The sequence below is a fragment of the Rousettus aegyptiacus genome, unplaced genomic scaffold (genome assembly GCF_014176215.1).
Source record: "Rousettus aegyptiacus isolate mRouAeg1 unplaced genomic scaffold, mRouAeg1.p scaffold_m13_p_14, whole genome shotgun sequence".
NCBI lineage: Eukaryota > Metazoa > Chordata > Mammalia > Chiroptera > Pteropodidae > Rousettus > Rousettus aegyptiacus.
The window spans coordinates 41,093,953-41,106,668 of NW_023416289.1; the positions used below are offsets into that span (position 1 = coordinate 41,093,953).

General features: G+C 48.9%; 1 protein-coding gene and 1 pseudogene across 1 annotated transcript; both read left to right on the top strand.

Moving 5' to 3' along the window:
* Positions 1–1,397: 1,397 nt before the first annotated feature.
* Positions 1,398–3,742, top strand: ERICH4 (glutamate rich 4). The gene is given in 3 exon segments (XM_016135688.2): positions 1,398–1,466; positions 1,468–1,710; positions 2,187–3,742. Coding segments are annotated over 3 exon segments (537 nt in total). The 3' UTR covers positions 2,412–3,742.
* Positions 3,743–12,577: 8,835 nt separating this feature from the next.
* On the top strand, positions 12,578–12,696 carry LOC118611674 (annotated as a pseudogene).
* The last annotated feature ends 20 nt before the right edge of the window (positions 12,697–12,716 follow it).

A 12,716-nucleotide genomic window follows, 5' to 3' on the forward strand; every position in this document is an offset into this window, starting at 1 on the left:
TTTAACCCATTCACAGGAGAGTGTCACTATCTGATTTACGTTTTGTAAGGTCGTTTCTGCCAGGTTGAGAATGGACCTTAGAGGGCAAGGTGGAAGCAGGGGGTAGCAATGAGGCTACTGCAGTTTTCCAGACAGAGATGAATGAGCACAAGAGCAGAGACGGGACAATGAAAATGGTGAGAAATGCTCGGATTAGGAGTCTGTTTTGAAGTCCGAGGCAACAGCTCCAGAAACTAAAAGGATAGTGGTGCCACTCATAGAGATGGGGACACTGGGGAAGTAGCAGTTTTGGAAGGGCGGTTGTGGTAGGCGGAATGTGCCTTCTACCCGCCTCGAATGTCACTGAAACCCGTGAATATATTACTTCACACGGTAAAGGGAAAACAAGATACAGCTAAAAATCTTGAAATGGGCAGATGATCCTGGATAATTGAGATTGGCCCTGTGTAATCAATGAGGGTCCTGTAAGATGGAGGCAGGAGAGTCAGGCAGGATGGGTTGTGATGGTAGGTGCAAGAGGCTGGAGTGATGCAAGAAAGGGGCTGTGAGCCAAGGAGTGCAGGTGGCTTCTAGAAGCTGGGGAAGGCTAGGAAATAGGTTCTCCCCTAGAGCCTCCAGAAGGAACCCAGCCTTGTGAACGCACTTCAGACTTCTGACCTCTAGAACTGTAAGAGAATAACTCGGTGCTCTTTTAAGGCACTAAATTTGTGGTAATTTGCTACAGCAGCACCGGGGAACTAATACAGTGGGGTAGGTCCCAATGGAGAGCTGTGTTCAGGTCACATTCACCCTGAAATGCCTGAGACAAGCAGGTGGAGATGCTGAGTGGGGGTCTGGAGTTCAGGAAGAAGGTCAGAACTAGACTCTGAGACTTAGGAGCCATTGACATGCAAATGGAGGCTGAACACCCTGGGCCTGACGGGGCGGGGCGAGGGGTGTGTGTGTGGGGGGTGCCTCCAGCAGAGAGGGACACCGCAGCGCCTCCCATCCTTTGCCCTGGCAGGGCCCACGCTGATAGTGACAATGTCTGCGGGCAACTCTAAGGAGCAGAACTGATTGCTCAGCTGCGGGCCAGCAGCCTGGACACTGAGGTGTCCTGGCTGAGGGATCGTTCTCTTGGGAGCCGCTCTGGCTCCTCAGGCCCACTGGTCAGGGATCCCTGGGATGGCCTGAGCGGATAAGACAGGCAAGGACCAAGGTGGGCGGTGGTGAGGAGGAGCGGAGGAAGGGACCCAGGAGAGGGCAGGATGAGGACAGATACAAGCACAGTGAGGGGTGGCGTTTGACCTCTACCAGAGGGGCTGCAGTTGGCCCCTTGTGAGCAGAGTTGAGGTGGGACTTCAGAAAGAAAGAAAGAAAAAAGCCACGCACGTGAGACTGCTGATTCTCAGTGGAGAATGGACTTTGAGATGACATCTCAGACCCTGCCTCCCTCTTTCCGCTGCCCTTTACTCCTCCCACCCCCAAGATCCCCAGGGAGCTGGGTCACTCTGGACCTTGCTACTTCCTATTCCTAACTGCCACTGCTCAGGAACTATGGAGCTGTGGAGACAGCTGAGGCAGGCTGGACTGGTGCCCCCAGGGCTGGGCTCACCCCCTCAGGCCCTGAGAGGTGTCCCCCAAGCAGAGAAAGCTGGCAAGACCCTGGTGTCCCTAGGGGCAGACACTGGAGGTGCCAGGGAAAGTCTGCTGTGGATCTGGGAGGAGCTGGTGAGTGAGGGGTTTGGAGAGGCAAGAGATAGGGTGGGTATGGGGAGAGAATGAATGAATGAATGAATGAATGAGTGGGAATGAATGGAAATAGAAAGGACCACATTGAAAGACAGGAATTGAGAGATAGGAATCGCGAAATAGAGGCAGAAATAGATGATTAGATAGCTAGATAGATAGGTAGATAGATAGATAGGCAGGCCAGAGTGATCAGACATTACCTGGGGGCTGGTGGAGGGTGAGGCACCTGACCAGATAAGACGGGAGGGTGTTCAGATGTAGAGGATGGGGTTCTTGATAAAATTGGATTTTACAGGGAGGTGCACAGATGGGCCTAGGGGAAGGTTCAGGAGCCTGACAAGTTTGCTCAAGCGAAGAATTTTTGTCAAGATTTGAACTGGGATTTGCTCCCACACAGGTTGTGGGGGCCATTGCTCTCTGGGTTGTGAGGCCCTGACACCCCTTCTCTCCTGCAGAGGAACCTCCGCAGGGTGGATGTCCAGCTGTTAGGCCAGCTGTGCAGCCTGGGGCTGGAGATGGGGGCGCTGCGGGAGGAACTGGTCACCTTCCTGGAGGAGGAGGAGGAAGAGGAGAAAGATGAGGAAGATGAAGAGCCCTCTGGGAAGCAGGAGGAAGGACAGGTGGGGGCCTCCTGCTCAGCTTCCAGCCTAGGCCTCCCCGACTTTGAGATGACTATCTGAGGCCCTGTGGGTGTGCTTCCCATTGGCACATGAATGAGATACTGATTTGTGCAAAGAAGAGGGGGGGATTTGCAAGACAGATCAACCTGCCGATGGTGTTTTGGAACCAACAGTGTTCTTGAGCAAGTGCTTTTCTCTGAAGATGTCTGCGATGAGATTCAGGTTTTGGCCTGTGAGCTGTGGGCTTGTTTGAAGATGATGTGGGAAGTTTGTGGAGAAACTGTGGGTGTATTTGCAGAAGAGCTGTAGGTGTATTGCAGGGGGAGATGTGGGTCTTTGCAAATAGGACAGAGGTGAGAGCAGATGAAGTTTTAGATCAAGGCCATACACTGGCCAAATTGGCTTTTGAGCACTTGAACATGGCTAGCCTCAATTGAGGTACAGTGTAAGTGTAACATGCAGGCTAAATGCTGAATTTCAAAGGCTCAGTATGAGAGCAAACATTTCAATAATCTTGAAAATTAATTACATATTAAAATGCTATTTTGAATATATAGGAATACATAAAATATTACTAAAACTAATTTCACCTGTTTAAGATTTTTTTTTTTTTTACTGTGGTAAAATATACATAATACTAAAATTAACCATTTTATTTTTAAGTGTACAGTTCAGTAGTGTTAGTTAAGCAATTCACATGGTTGGGCGACCATCATCGCCATACACTTCTGAGCTCTTTTCATTTTGCAGAACCGAAACTAGCCCCACCAGCCCCCAGAAACCACCATTCTAGGTCTCCATACATTTGGCCATTCTAGGAACCGTGTACAAGTGGGATCACATCATATTTGTCCTTTTGTGTCTGGCTTATTTCGCGTAGAATAATGTTTCAGGGTTCGTCCATGACTAGCATGTGTCAGAATGTTTTCTTTTTTCAAACTGAATACTATCCCATTGTGTATATATCCCGCATTTTGTCAATGCATTCTGTCCATGGACACTTGAGTTGCTTCTGCCTTTTGGCTATTAGGAATAACACTGCTATGAATATGGGTGTATAAATATCTGTTCCAGTCCCTACTTTCAATTCTTTTGAGTGTTTACACAGAAATGGGATTGCTGGATCAGATGATATGTCTATTTTTAATTTTTTTTCGGAACCACCAGACTTGTTTTCCACGGCGACGGTACCCTTTGGCCTTCCCACCAAACAGTGCACAGGGGTTTCAACTTCTCCACATCCTTGCCAACGCTTGTTATTTTCCTTTTTCTTTTCTTTCTTTCTTTTTTTTTTTCAAGATAGCCATCCTAATGGGTGTCAGGTGGTATCTTCTTGGGGCTTTGATTTGTATTTCCCTAATGATTAAAGACACAGCGCATCTTTTCAAGTGGCCATACATCTGTTTCTTCTTATATTTTAAAATATGACGAGAAAATTGAAAATCACGTGTGTAGATCTCGCTGTGTTTCTGTTGCACAGCACTGTTTCAGAATGTGGGTGTGAGCAGATGAGGGGGGGTTACAGATGTTCCCAGATGTGCTGTGAATGTGTCACAGCGCCACCTGCAGGAGACAGGGAGGAATCTGCGATGGTGGCTGAGGAGAAGCGGAGCTGCAGGTGTCACTATTGTCCGGGTTGACATTTGCAGAAAAGACGCCCAAGACAGCAGGTGGAGGGCTCCGACCTGAGGAGGGACATTTCTTCAGGGGGGACATTTGGGCATTCACAAAACCAAACAATCTTACATTTTGTAATTCTCCATTAAAGCACTTTCCAGTGTGGGGTGACAATGTGCTCAGAGAAGTGAGGTGCTGGCAGAAGAGGTGCTCATCGCTGTCCTTGCAGATTTCCTCCAAAAGACAAGTCTAGTGGAGTCCCCCAAGACTGATGGGTGCAGGGGTGTTTGGGGTTTAGGTTTTACCCCCAACCTAGCCCTCTTAGCTAACCTTAGCCAGTTCTGCAGCTGCTGGGATCTCCGCTGGGGCAGCTGGGGATAGTGCTGAGAGTCAGAACCCAGCACCCAGGGGAGGCAGAGAGACACCCCAAGAGCATGTGAGTGAGCAGAGACTCTAGAAAGAGGCTGGGGCAGTCTGGGTCTCTTGGAAGCTACAACCAGGCTGAGGGAGTCACGAGGGCTGGGGAGATGGGGCTCCATGGCCACAGGGTCTGGGCCACGCTTCATGAATGCCAAAGTATTCTGTTTCCTGGCGGGGAAGAGGTTCAGGGGAAGGCACTGAGTGGAGACTGGAGGGGACAACTTAGGAGGGAATGTTCACTGTGCAAGAACAACTTGGCATGTGGCCCCTGATGTCTGGGTGGGGGTTGCTCTGAGCCATGGCATGGACCACAGTGGTGACATCTATGGGGGTGGCACTCAGAGACATGGGTGGGTGAGGCCAGCCCCACCTGTACCGTCCTCAGTGCCAGTTTTACCGAGCTACATCCGGCGATGGCCAAGTCAGCCCCAGGCCTGCCCCCCTGGAGCTCATGGCCCAACAGAGCGGGGAGAAAACTCTCACCACACAGGGACAGCTGAGAGGACCAAGGCTGGGATGGCGGAGGCACAGGCGACTGACGGGGCTTGGGTAAGGCCACAGGCCCAGGCTGACACACCGGGAAAGTGTTCTTAGGACAGAACTGAAGGAATAAGCAAAGAAAGAATGGGAAGAGTACAAGTAGAGAGGCAGCATGTGCGAAGGCCCTGAGATGAGCTAGTGATCTTCCCCTTGGCTACTCAACGTTAGGTCAACTAACGGGATCAGAATGGCTACAGTTATCTGCTGATGCATAACAAACAGCCCCCAAACTCTGTTGTTTAAATACAATGACAGCCTGTGTTTTGCTCAGGAATCTGCAATCTACAGCAACGACTCATCTCTGCTCCACGATGAGCTACTACGGAATCATCCAAAGGGACATTCACTCACATGTCCGGCAATTGATGCTGGCTGTTGAATGGGGGCCTCTGTTCCTCTCCATGTCCTCTCCCCCTGTGGGCTAGATTGGGCTTCCACACAGAGTGGAGGGTGGGTTCCAAAGGCAAGTGCCCCGAAGAAGAGCCAGGCAGGAACCACATCACCTTGTCTGATTTAAGCCTCAGAAGTCACACAGTCACTCTTGTCACATTCCATTCATTGAGGCAATCACAAAATCCTGCCCGGGTTCAAGTCAAGGGGAAATGGGCTCCACCTCTTTATGGGGGAGTGCAGGGTTCTGGAAGCATGTGGAGCAGGAAGTACTGCTGTGGTCCTGTTGGGAACACACAAACTGCCGTAGCATCACTTGGTGATTCTCAGGGCCTGCCCTGGATCTACCAAATCAGAATCTGCGTTTAGCAAGATTCTAAGGTGCTTCTTTTGCCTATTCGGTTTGAGAAGCTTTGTCCTAAATCACAGAGATGGCACTGTTTTGAGCAGGAGAGGACGTGACTTAAGCTCAGAAAGCTCCCTCTGGCTGCCGTGTGGAGGATGGATCAGAGGGGTCTACAGTGGTGGTTGGCTACAAGCAACCAAAGGAAAAAGTAGATACATTGGAACTCATCAAAATTAAGCACTTTTGTGAATCAAAATGTACTATCAAAAGTGAAAAGAGCCCACAGTGTGGGAAACAGATTTATAAAAATATATCTGATAAAGGTCATAATGTATATAGTGTCAGAAAGCATAACAGCTCTTACAGCAACAAAAAGATAGTCTAATTAAAAAAATGACCAAAGCTGGCGAAGAGAAATTTCTCCAAAGAAGATACACAAATGGCCAATAAGTACACGCAAAGCTGTTACCATGATTCACCACCAGTAGGATGCAAAACACAATGATAAATAAATAAATAATTAAAAATTAAGAAATTAAAATTAAAAATTAAAAACTAATATTAAGAACTGTTCTTTACAATAGTCACTTCAACCTCAATAAAATCCAAACACCTAATTGGCTAATCTAAATTAAAACAATAAAATACACAGTGAGATACCACTTCATCCCCACTATGATCTGAAAAATAGAACATAACAAGAGTTGGTGAAGATGTGGAGAAACTATGTAAAATGGGGCTGTTGCCGTCTGGCAGTTTCTCTAAAATTAAAGCTAAAGGTACCATGTCGTCCAGCATTTCTACCCCCAGGTCTGTACCCGAGAGAAGTGAAAATGGACGTGCATGCTTTGACAGCAGTTGTGCACACTAGCCAAATAACAGGAGCAGCGCTGATGTTCACACCTGCTGTGTATCCATGCACTGATATGTCATTCAGTCATAAAAAGGAATAAAGTCCGGATCCACGCTACATTAGGGATGAACTTTGAAAACACTACCCTGAAATAAAGAGGCCAGTGTGATGTCATTTATATGAAATGTTAAAAGTAGTCAAATCCGTAGAGGAAGTAGGCTAGTGGTTGCTGGAGTTGGGGGAGGGTGGGGGAACGATTGCTTAATATGTAGGAGGTTTTATCTTTGAGGTGATGAAATGTTCTGGAATTAGATAGTGGAGATGTTTTAACATGATAAACCACTGAATTGTGCACTTTAAAAGGGGTGACTTTTGTGGTGTGTGAATTATATCTCAAAAAACTAAAGTGTTGGTGAGTAGAGAACCCAAATGGCTAGGATGGGGCTGGAGCAGGGCAGGCTTGTGGGGAGGGGAGGAGGGCCAGGTGGGAAGGGAGGCATAGGAGACCAAGAGGTCGGCACTGGAGACTTGTGGCCGGGCTGTGGTAGGGAGCAGTGTTGTGTGGGGACTGGAGGAAGGGGACATGGACCATGTGCATTTTGGGGGAGGTTCACATGTGTGGTTCTGTTGCAACTTGACTGCATGGGTGGGCAGTGTGTCAAGGCCCATCTCCTGTTCACACACCTGTGGACATGCTAACGGAAGGTGTCTCCTGTTGCGCATGGAGCAGGGTCACGGAGTCTGAGAGGTGGCACATCTGTTTCAGCACGGGATGTGTGTTTAGGGTGTGCTGGGCCTCTCCTGGTCCCCTGCACCAGACACCCAGAGTCCTTGGTCCCTCAACTCTGACACCACCTCAATCTGAGAAAATATACAAACCTCTGGTTCAGACCTCATCAGACATTCGAGATTGTTTAGACAGTAGCCAGGGTTTGGAGGCCTTGTTCCCCAGAGGTCAGGAGTCTGGGTAGCTATGTCTCCACAGATCACAGGTCAGGAGATTATGCCCTCAGGTCCCTATGGGTCAAGAATCAGAATCTGGGTGACTGGGTTCCAGTGGGTTAAGTCAGAAATTGTAGACATGGGCACCTAGGTCCCTGTGAGTCAGAAGTCAAGGGGATGATGACCAGGTCTCTATGGGCTCTGTGAACTTGGGTAAGTGACCACCTCTCCGAGCCTAGGTTTCTTCATGGGTAAGTAGGGATCATTACGGTACCTACCGCTCAGGCTGAGTTAAGACTCAACAATAACTCATTGGCAGTGATCGGCATAGTACCATGTGCATAGACACAGCTCAAAGTGACAGCCAGACATGGGGTAGGAGGCTGGGGGCCCACGGCTCTCTGCCCCAGGCCTCTACCTGTCATTCAGTCTTCGAATTCTACTGGGTGCTTGCTCTGCGCTAGGCATTGTTCAAAAGCAGGGGATTCTGGGAAAACGAGGTAAGCCAAGCAAAAAAGACAGTAGCCACAGTAGCTGACTCTCGCCAAGCACGAGCTATGCAGGGTCTAGACGGGGGTTTTCGGATGCCCCAGTGCCTGCAGCCCTCAGGAGGGCGTCATCTTACAGACCGTTACGATGAGCTTCACCGAGGCCTGTGTCTCCCCAGGGTCACCCGGCAGTCGTGGGGCTCCAACCAGGTCTCCGATGTGCACCATGGAACCTGGCACTGTGGTGGGACCAAGGCCATGTCTGGACAGCCAGGGCCTGCCCTGGACGGCAGGTCAGCCTCTCCTTTAGTCCCCTCCCCCAGGCTCCATCCCATCTCAGACCCCGCCCCTCCGCCCTCCCCTTCTCTGTCTTTGCCCCTGAGTCTTCCGCTAAAGCTGTGCTGTTTAATACGGTAGCCGCTCGCCACATGTGACAACCTAGCACGCACAATGTGGCTGATCTTAATTGAGAAGTGGTGTAAGTGTGAAATACACACCAGATTTCAAAGCCTTAGGTATAAAAAGGAAACGTAAAAAACTTATTATTTTTTTGTTGATTACATGTTGAAATGCAAATTTTCGGATACATTAGGTTAAATAAAATATAGTATTGAAATTGTTTTCACCTTTTTTTTATTATAGTTATTAGAAAAATTTTTAAATTACTTTCCTGGCTCGTATTACATTTCTATTGGACACATACCTGCCGTGGCGCCGTACATCCACCAGATGGCGATAGCACAGGCTGCTGTGTTCCCGCCAGCTGTAGAAGAGACTGGGCAGAGGAGAGTTGGGACCCATCTTTGAGGCTCTTGGAAGAAACAGGGTCTTACAGAGTAGGGGTCCCCAACCCCAGGGCCGCGGACCAGTACCTGTCCGTGGCCTGTTAGGAACAGGGCTGCACAGCAGGAGGTGAGCGGTGGGTGGGCCAGCAAAGCTTCATCTGTATTTGCAGCCGATCTCCAGCGCCAGCATCACCGCCTCGGCTCCACCTCAGACCATCTGGCATTGGATTCTCATAGGAGCACTGGTCTCTGCTGACAAAAAGGTTGGCGACCGCTCTTAAAGAGGACATTGAAACATGCAGTTCCCACACAGGGGACCATAGGGGGGAGAAACTGCAAATTCCGGTGAGCAGGAGACAGGCAGTGCGGCAGGCTAAATAATGACCTCCAAAGATAACCGTGTTGTAATTCCTACAAAGGGGACTTTGCAGCTGTGATTAAGTTAAAAACATTGAGGTGCGGAGATTATGGTGGAGTATCCAGGTGAGCCCTAAATGGAATCACAAACGTCCTTATAAGAGAGACAGAAGGAGACACGACCTCGGAAGAGATGAGGTGATGACAGAGTGCTGCGATGTGGGGCCACAAGTCAAGGAAGGCGGTGGCCTCGAGAAGGTGGAGAAGGTGAGAAAACAGTTTTCCCCAGAAGCCTCCAGAAGGAACAGAGCCCTGTTACCACCGTGATTTTAGACTTCTGACTTCCCAAACTGTAAGGGAATAAATCAGTGTTATTGTAAGCCATACATTTGTGGCGGTTTGTTGTAGCAGCCACAGAAAACTAATACAGGCGGGGAAAAGACACAGAAGCATTGCTGCTTTTTTTATGGTAAAACGTAATTTAAGCTCAAAGAAAAAATATGAGCAATACCAGACTTGATGAGATTGTGAGGAAGCTGGAATTGTCGCACAGTCTGTGAGAGTGTGAACTGGTACAACTGCTTTAGAAAACCTTCTGGAAGGATCTACTAAACTGACCATATACACACCCTATGACCCTGCGGTCCCATTCCTGAAAATATACTGAAGAGAAAGATGAACAGGTATTCACAAGAGATGCACTAGAATATTTACAACAGCCCCGTCTTTGTGTCTCTAGTGAATGCTCATCAGAGGGTGATGCAGCAGAGATGGATTTTAATAATCATGTAAGGAGGATGACCCATTCTGTGGATCATCTTCTTTCCCCAGCCGTCATTGGCCAATAGGCTGATGAATGAAGTGATGAGCACTCTGTCACCCACTTTCAATTAGGTGAGTACAGCAAGTCCATGCGTGTGTTGAGGAGAGCAGCCTTGTGTGTCAGAGCCCAAGCAGAAGGAGGAGAGCCGCCCCCGTGTAGGTACTCGGTGTAGGGCATCGGAGTCTGAGTGGGAGAATGAGACCATCCACACGTGGGGTGACCCAGTGCATGGAGTCACAGGCCGTGCGAGAAGGGCATCAACACAGGGAACCTCTGCCTGCCACACCCTTTTCAGGCCATGGAGGACTTGCTGTGGGCCCCACAGTTGTGTGCTCACTACTTTTTCCTTCTCTATAAAGTAAGTTCTTGGTCCAAGGTGATGTAGGCCAGGGTCCCGCACTGCTCTTGGCATCAAGTGGCTGTTTGGTCTCCTTGAGGTTTGGTGCCCTATTGCTGGCTCAGTGTTGGTCTTTGTTGCTGTGAGGCGGGGCATTCCGTGATGACAGTGGCTCTACAAGCTTGGCAGAGAGAACTCATGCTGTGGGGCCTGTGTATAGTGCCCACCTCTATCACATTCGTGAGCCCATTGTGCAAGCACTGGGGTGGGTGAGGACCATCTCCCCCTCCCTGCCGCCTGTTTATCAAGGCTGCTCATGGGTGTGACTGCAGTGTGCCCTCTATTCATGTTGGCCTAAAGCAGTTCCCGAAGTTCTACCTGCAAACAACTCAGGCCTTTTCCTGCTTTGTCGGCTGGTGTATTAGCCAGGGTTCTCCAGAGAAACAAAACCAATAGATAGAAGATAGATAGATAGACGGATGATAGATAGGTAAATAGATGACAGATAGATAGATGATAGATAGATAGATCACCCAGAAAATTGTTGAACTAAATATCTGGGGACCCGGTAGCCCAGTCAAGTTAATACATAAAATTCACCAGCGGAGTTGGTCGTAGAGACCTTCTCATGAGCCCATAGGTGTGAGTCGAGAGGGCCCATGCCCGATTCTAGATGTATCACTTTAGTTTTCTGATAGGTGTGCTGGGCCTGCCTGACCTAATGATTTGGTGCATCTGATAGAACCTAGGTCATGATGAGAAGTTCTGGCTACCAGGTCACTTTATGTCTCACGTTCAGGCACACTCTCTCTCCCAGGGCCTAAAAGGGTGTCGGGAGCTATTTTTCTATTGTTGCAGAGGAATGGCCTTGCTCCAGAACCCCAGGAGTCTGCACTTTTACTCTCTTATTAGGTCCTGCTAGTGGCACGCATAGTGTATCTTTCATTCCTCCAACATGGGTTAGAGGAGATTCGTAGTGCAATAATGTGCTTCTCTTTTGGAGATTATAGCCTCCATGCCCCGACTATTGGAGCCCTAAGAACATGATAGATACAGCAGATTTCGGAATGGTCACAGATGTGGATAGTGCTCAAGACTACCAAACTCTCCGGCTTTGTTCTAAGCTGATGATTACTAGATCTGAGGCTGTCACTGGTGTCATTGCCATCAGTGGACGTCATTGTTATCAGTCATCCATATTAGCTGACATCCGCTTGGAGCCTTTGGAGCACACGCGTCTTACTAGGCATTCAGGATACCTGCTACTTCTTGTTCATTAGGTCTGACTGTTATGTTGTCATCAATGTAATGGATCAATGAGATGTTCTGCAGAATGTGCAGATAGGTCTTGGGACTACAGTGGGGCCAGGCCGTCAATGTATACTGTTTTTGCTCCCATGTCAATGCAATCTTACTGATTCATCTTTCTGATGGATTTCCAAGGATACAGCTTGGAGCCAGCCAAACGGTGAGATGCGTAGGGCCAGGTCGGGGAGGGTTCCAAGTGCCAAGCTCTGTCACCTTCTCCCTGTGGAGTGAGGACGCAGCCCCTCCTGGTGCACCAACGTACTCGCCACCCAGAACTCCCACCCCATCCCTCGTGTCCGGATTGTTTACCGGGGTACATCGTGTAGGCACAATTTTTTCATCCCTGGCCTTACGATAGAAGCCAACCTGCAGCCAACCTGAGTTCAGGCTGACTCAGAGCCCCAGCTTCCTTGTCACTTGGTTAGTCCCTCTGGTGATCAGCCCCTCTTAGACATAATGAAAGAGGTTCATGCAGTACAGAGAACCTGCTATCTTGAGAAAATTCCAAAAGTTTTAGACATTACCTCCCAGGAGCCAGGGAGGAAGACCAGATAAATCGTTATACGAAACCCAAGCCTGCGCTTTGAGCATTTCTACTTCATTATTTGTGACGTTCATTTCTTCTAAGCTTTGAAGCGTATGTCACCATGCTACACCTTGGGGCAATGGCCAAGGAGTTAAATTCTGTGTGATAGAAGTTTGTCCCATATTGAAAACTCTCCCTTATTTAGGTTTATGGTTCCGTTCCTTCGCGTTTCCAGAACCCTGGGTCTCAGGAAACTTTCCTGTTCCTTGTTGTGCACGAGAGCCAAATTCTGTAATTCCTTTGTGCTATCATCCCTCTCATCCTTTTAGGCAACCCAACAAGTTCTTCTGGTTATGCTGAGATTTTGGCCCTAACTGTTGGTGTGGTGACCAAGAAGGCTGATGGTCACAGCTCGGGATGGGTCCAGCATTGTCTCATAAAGCCGTCTTGTCTGGCTTCATTTGAGACACTGGCATAGTACATCAAGAAGCAGAGTCTACAGCCATGCCGCCCTGAACATGCCCGATCTCGTCTGATTTTGGCTGCTAAGCAGGATCGGACCTGGTTAGTACTTGGATGGGAGACCACCTAGGAAGACCAGGTGCTGTCGGCTTAAAACAAAACAAAACAGGA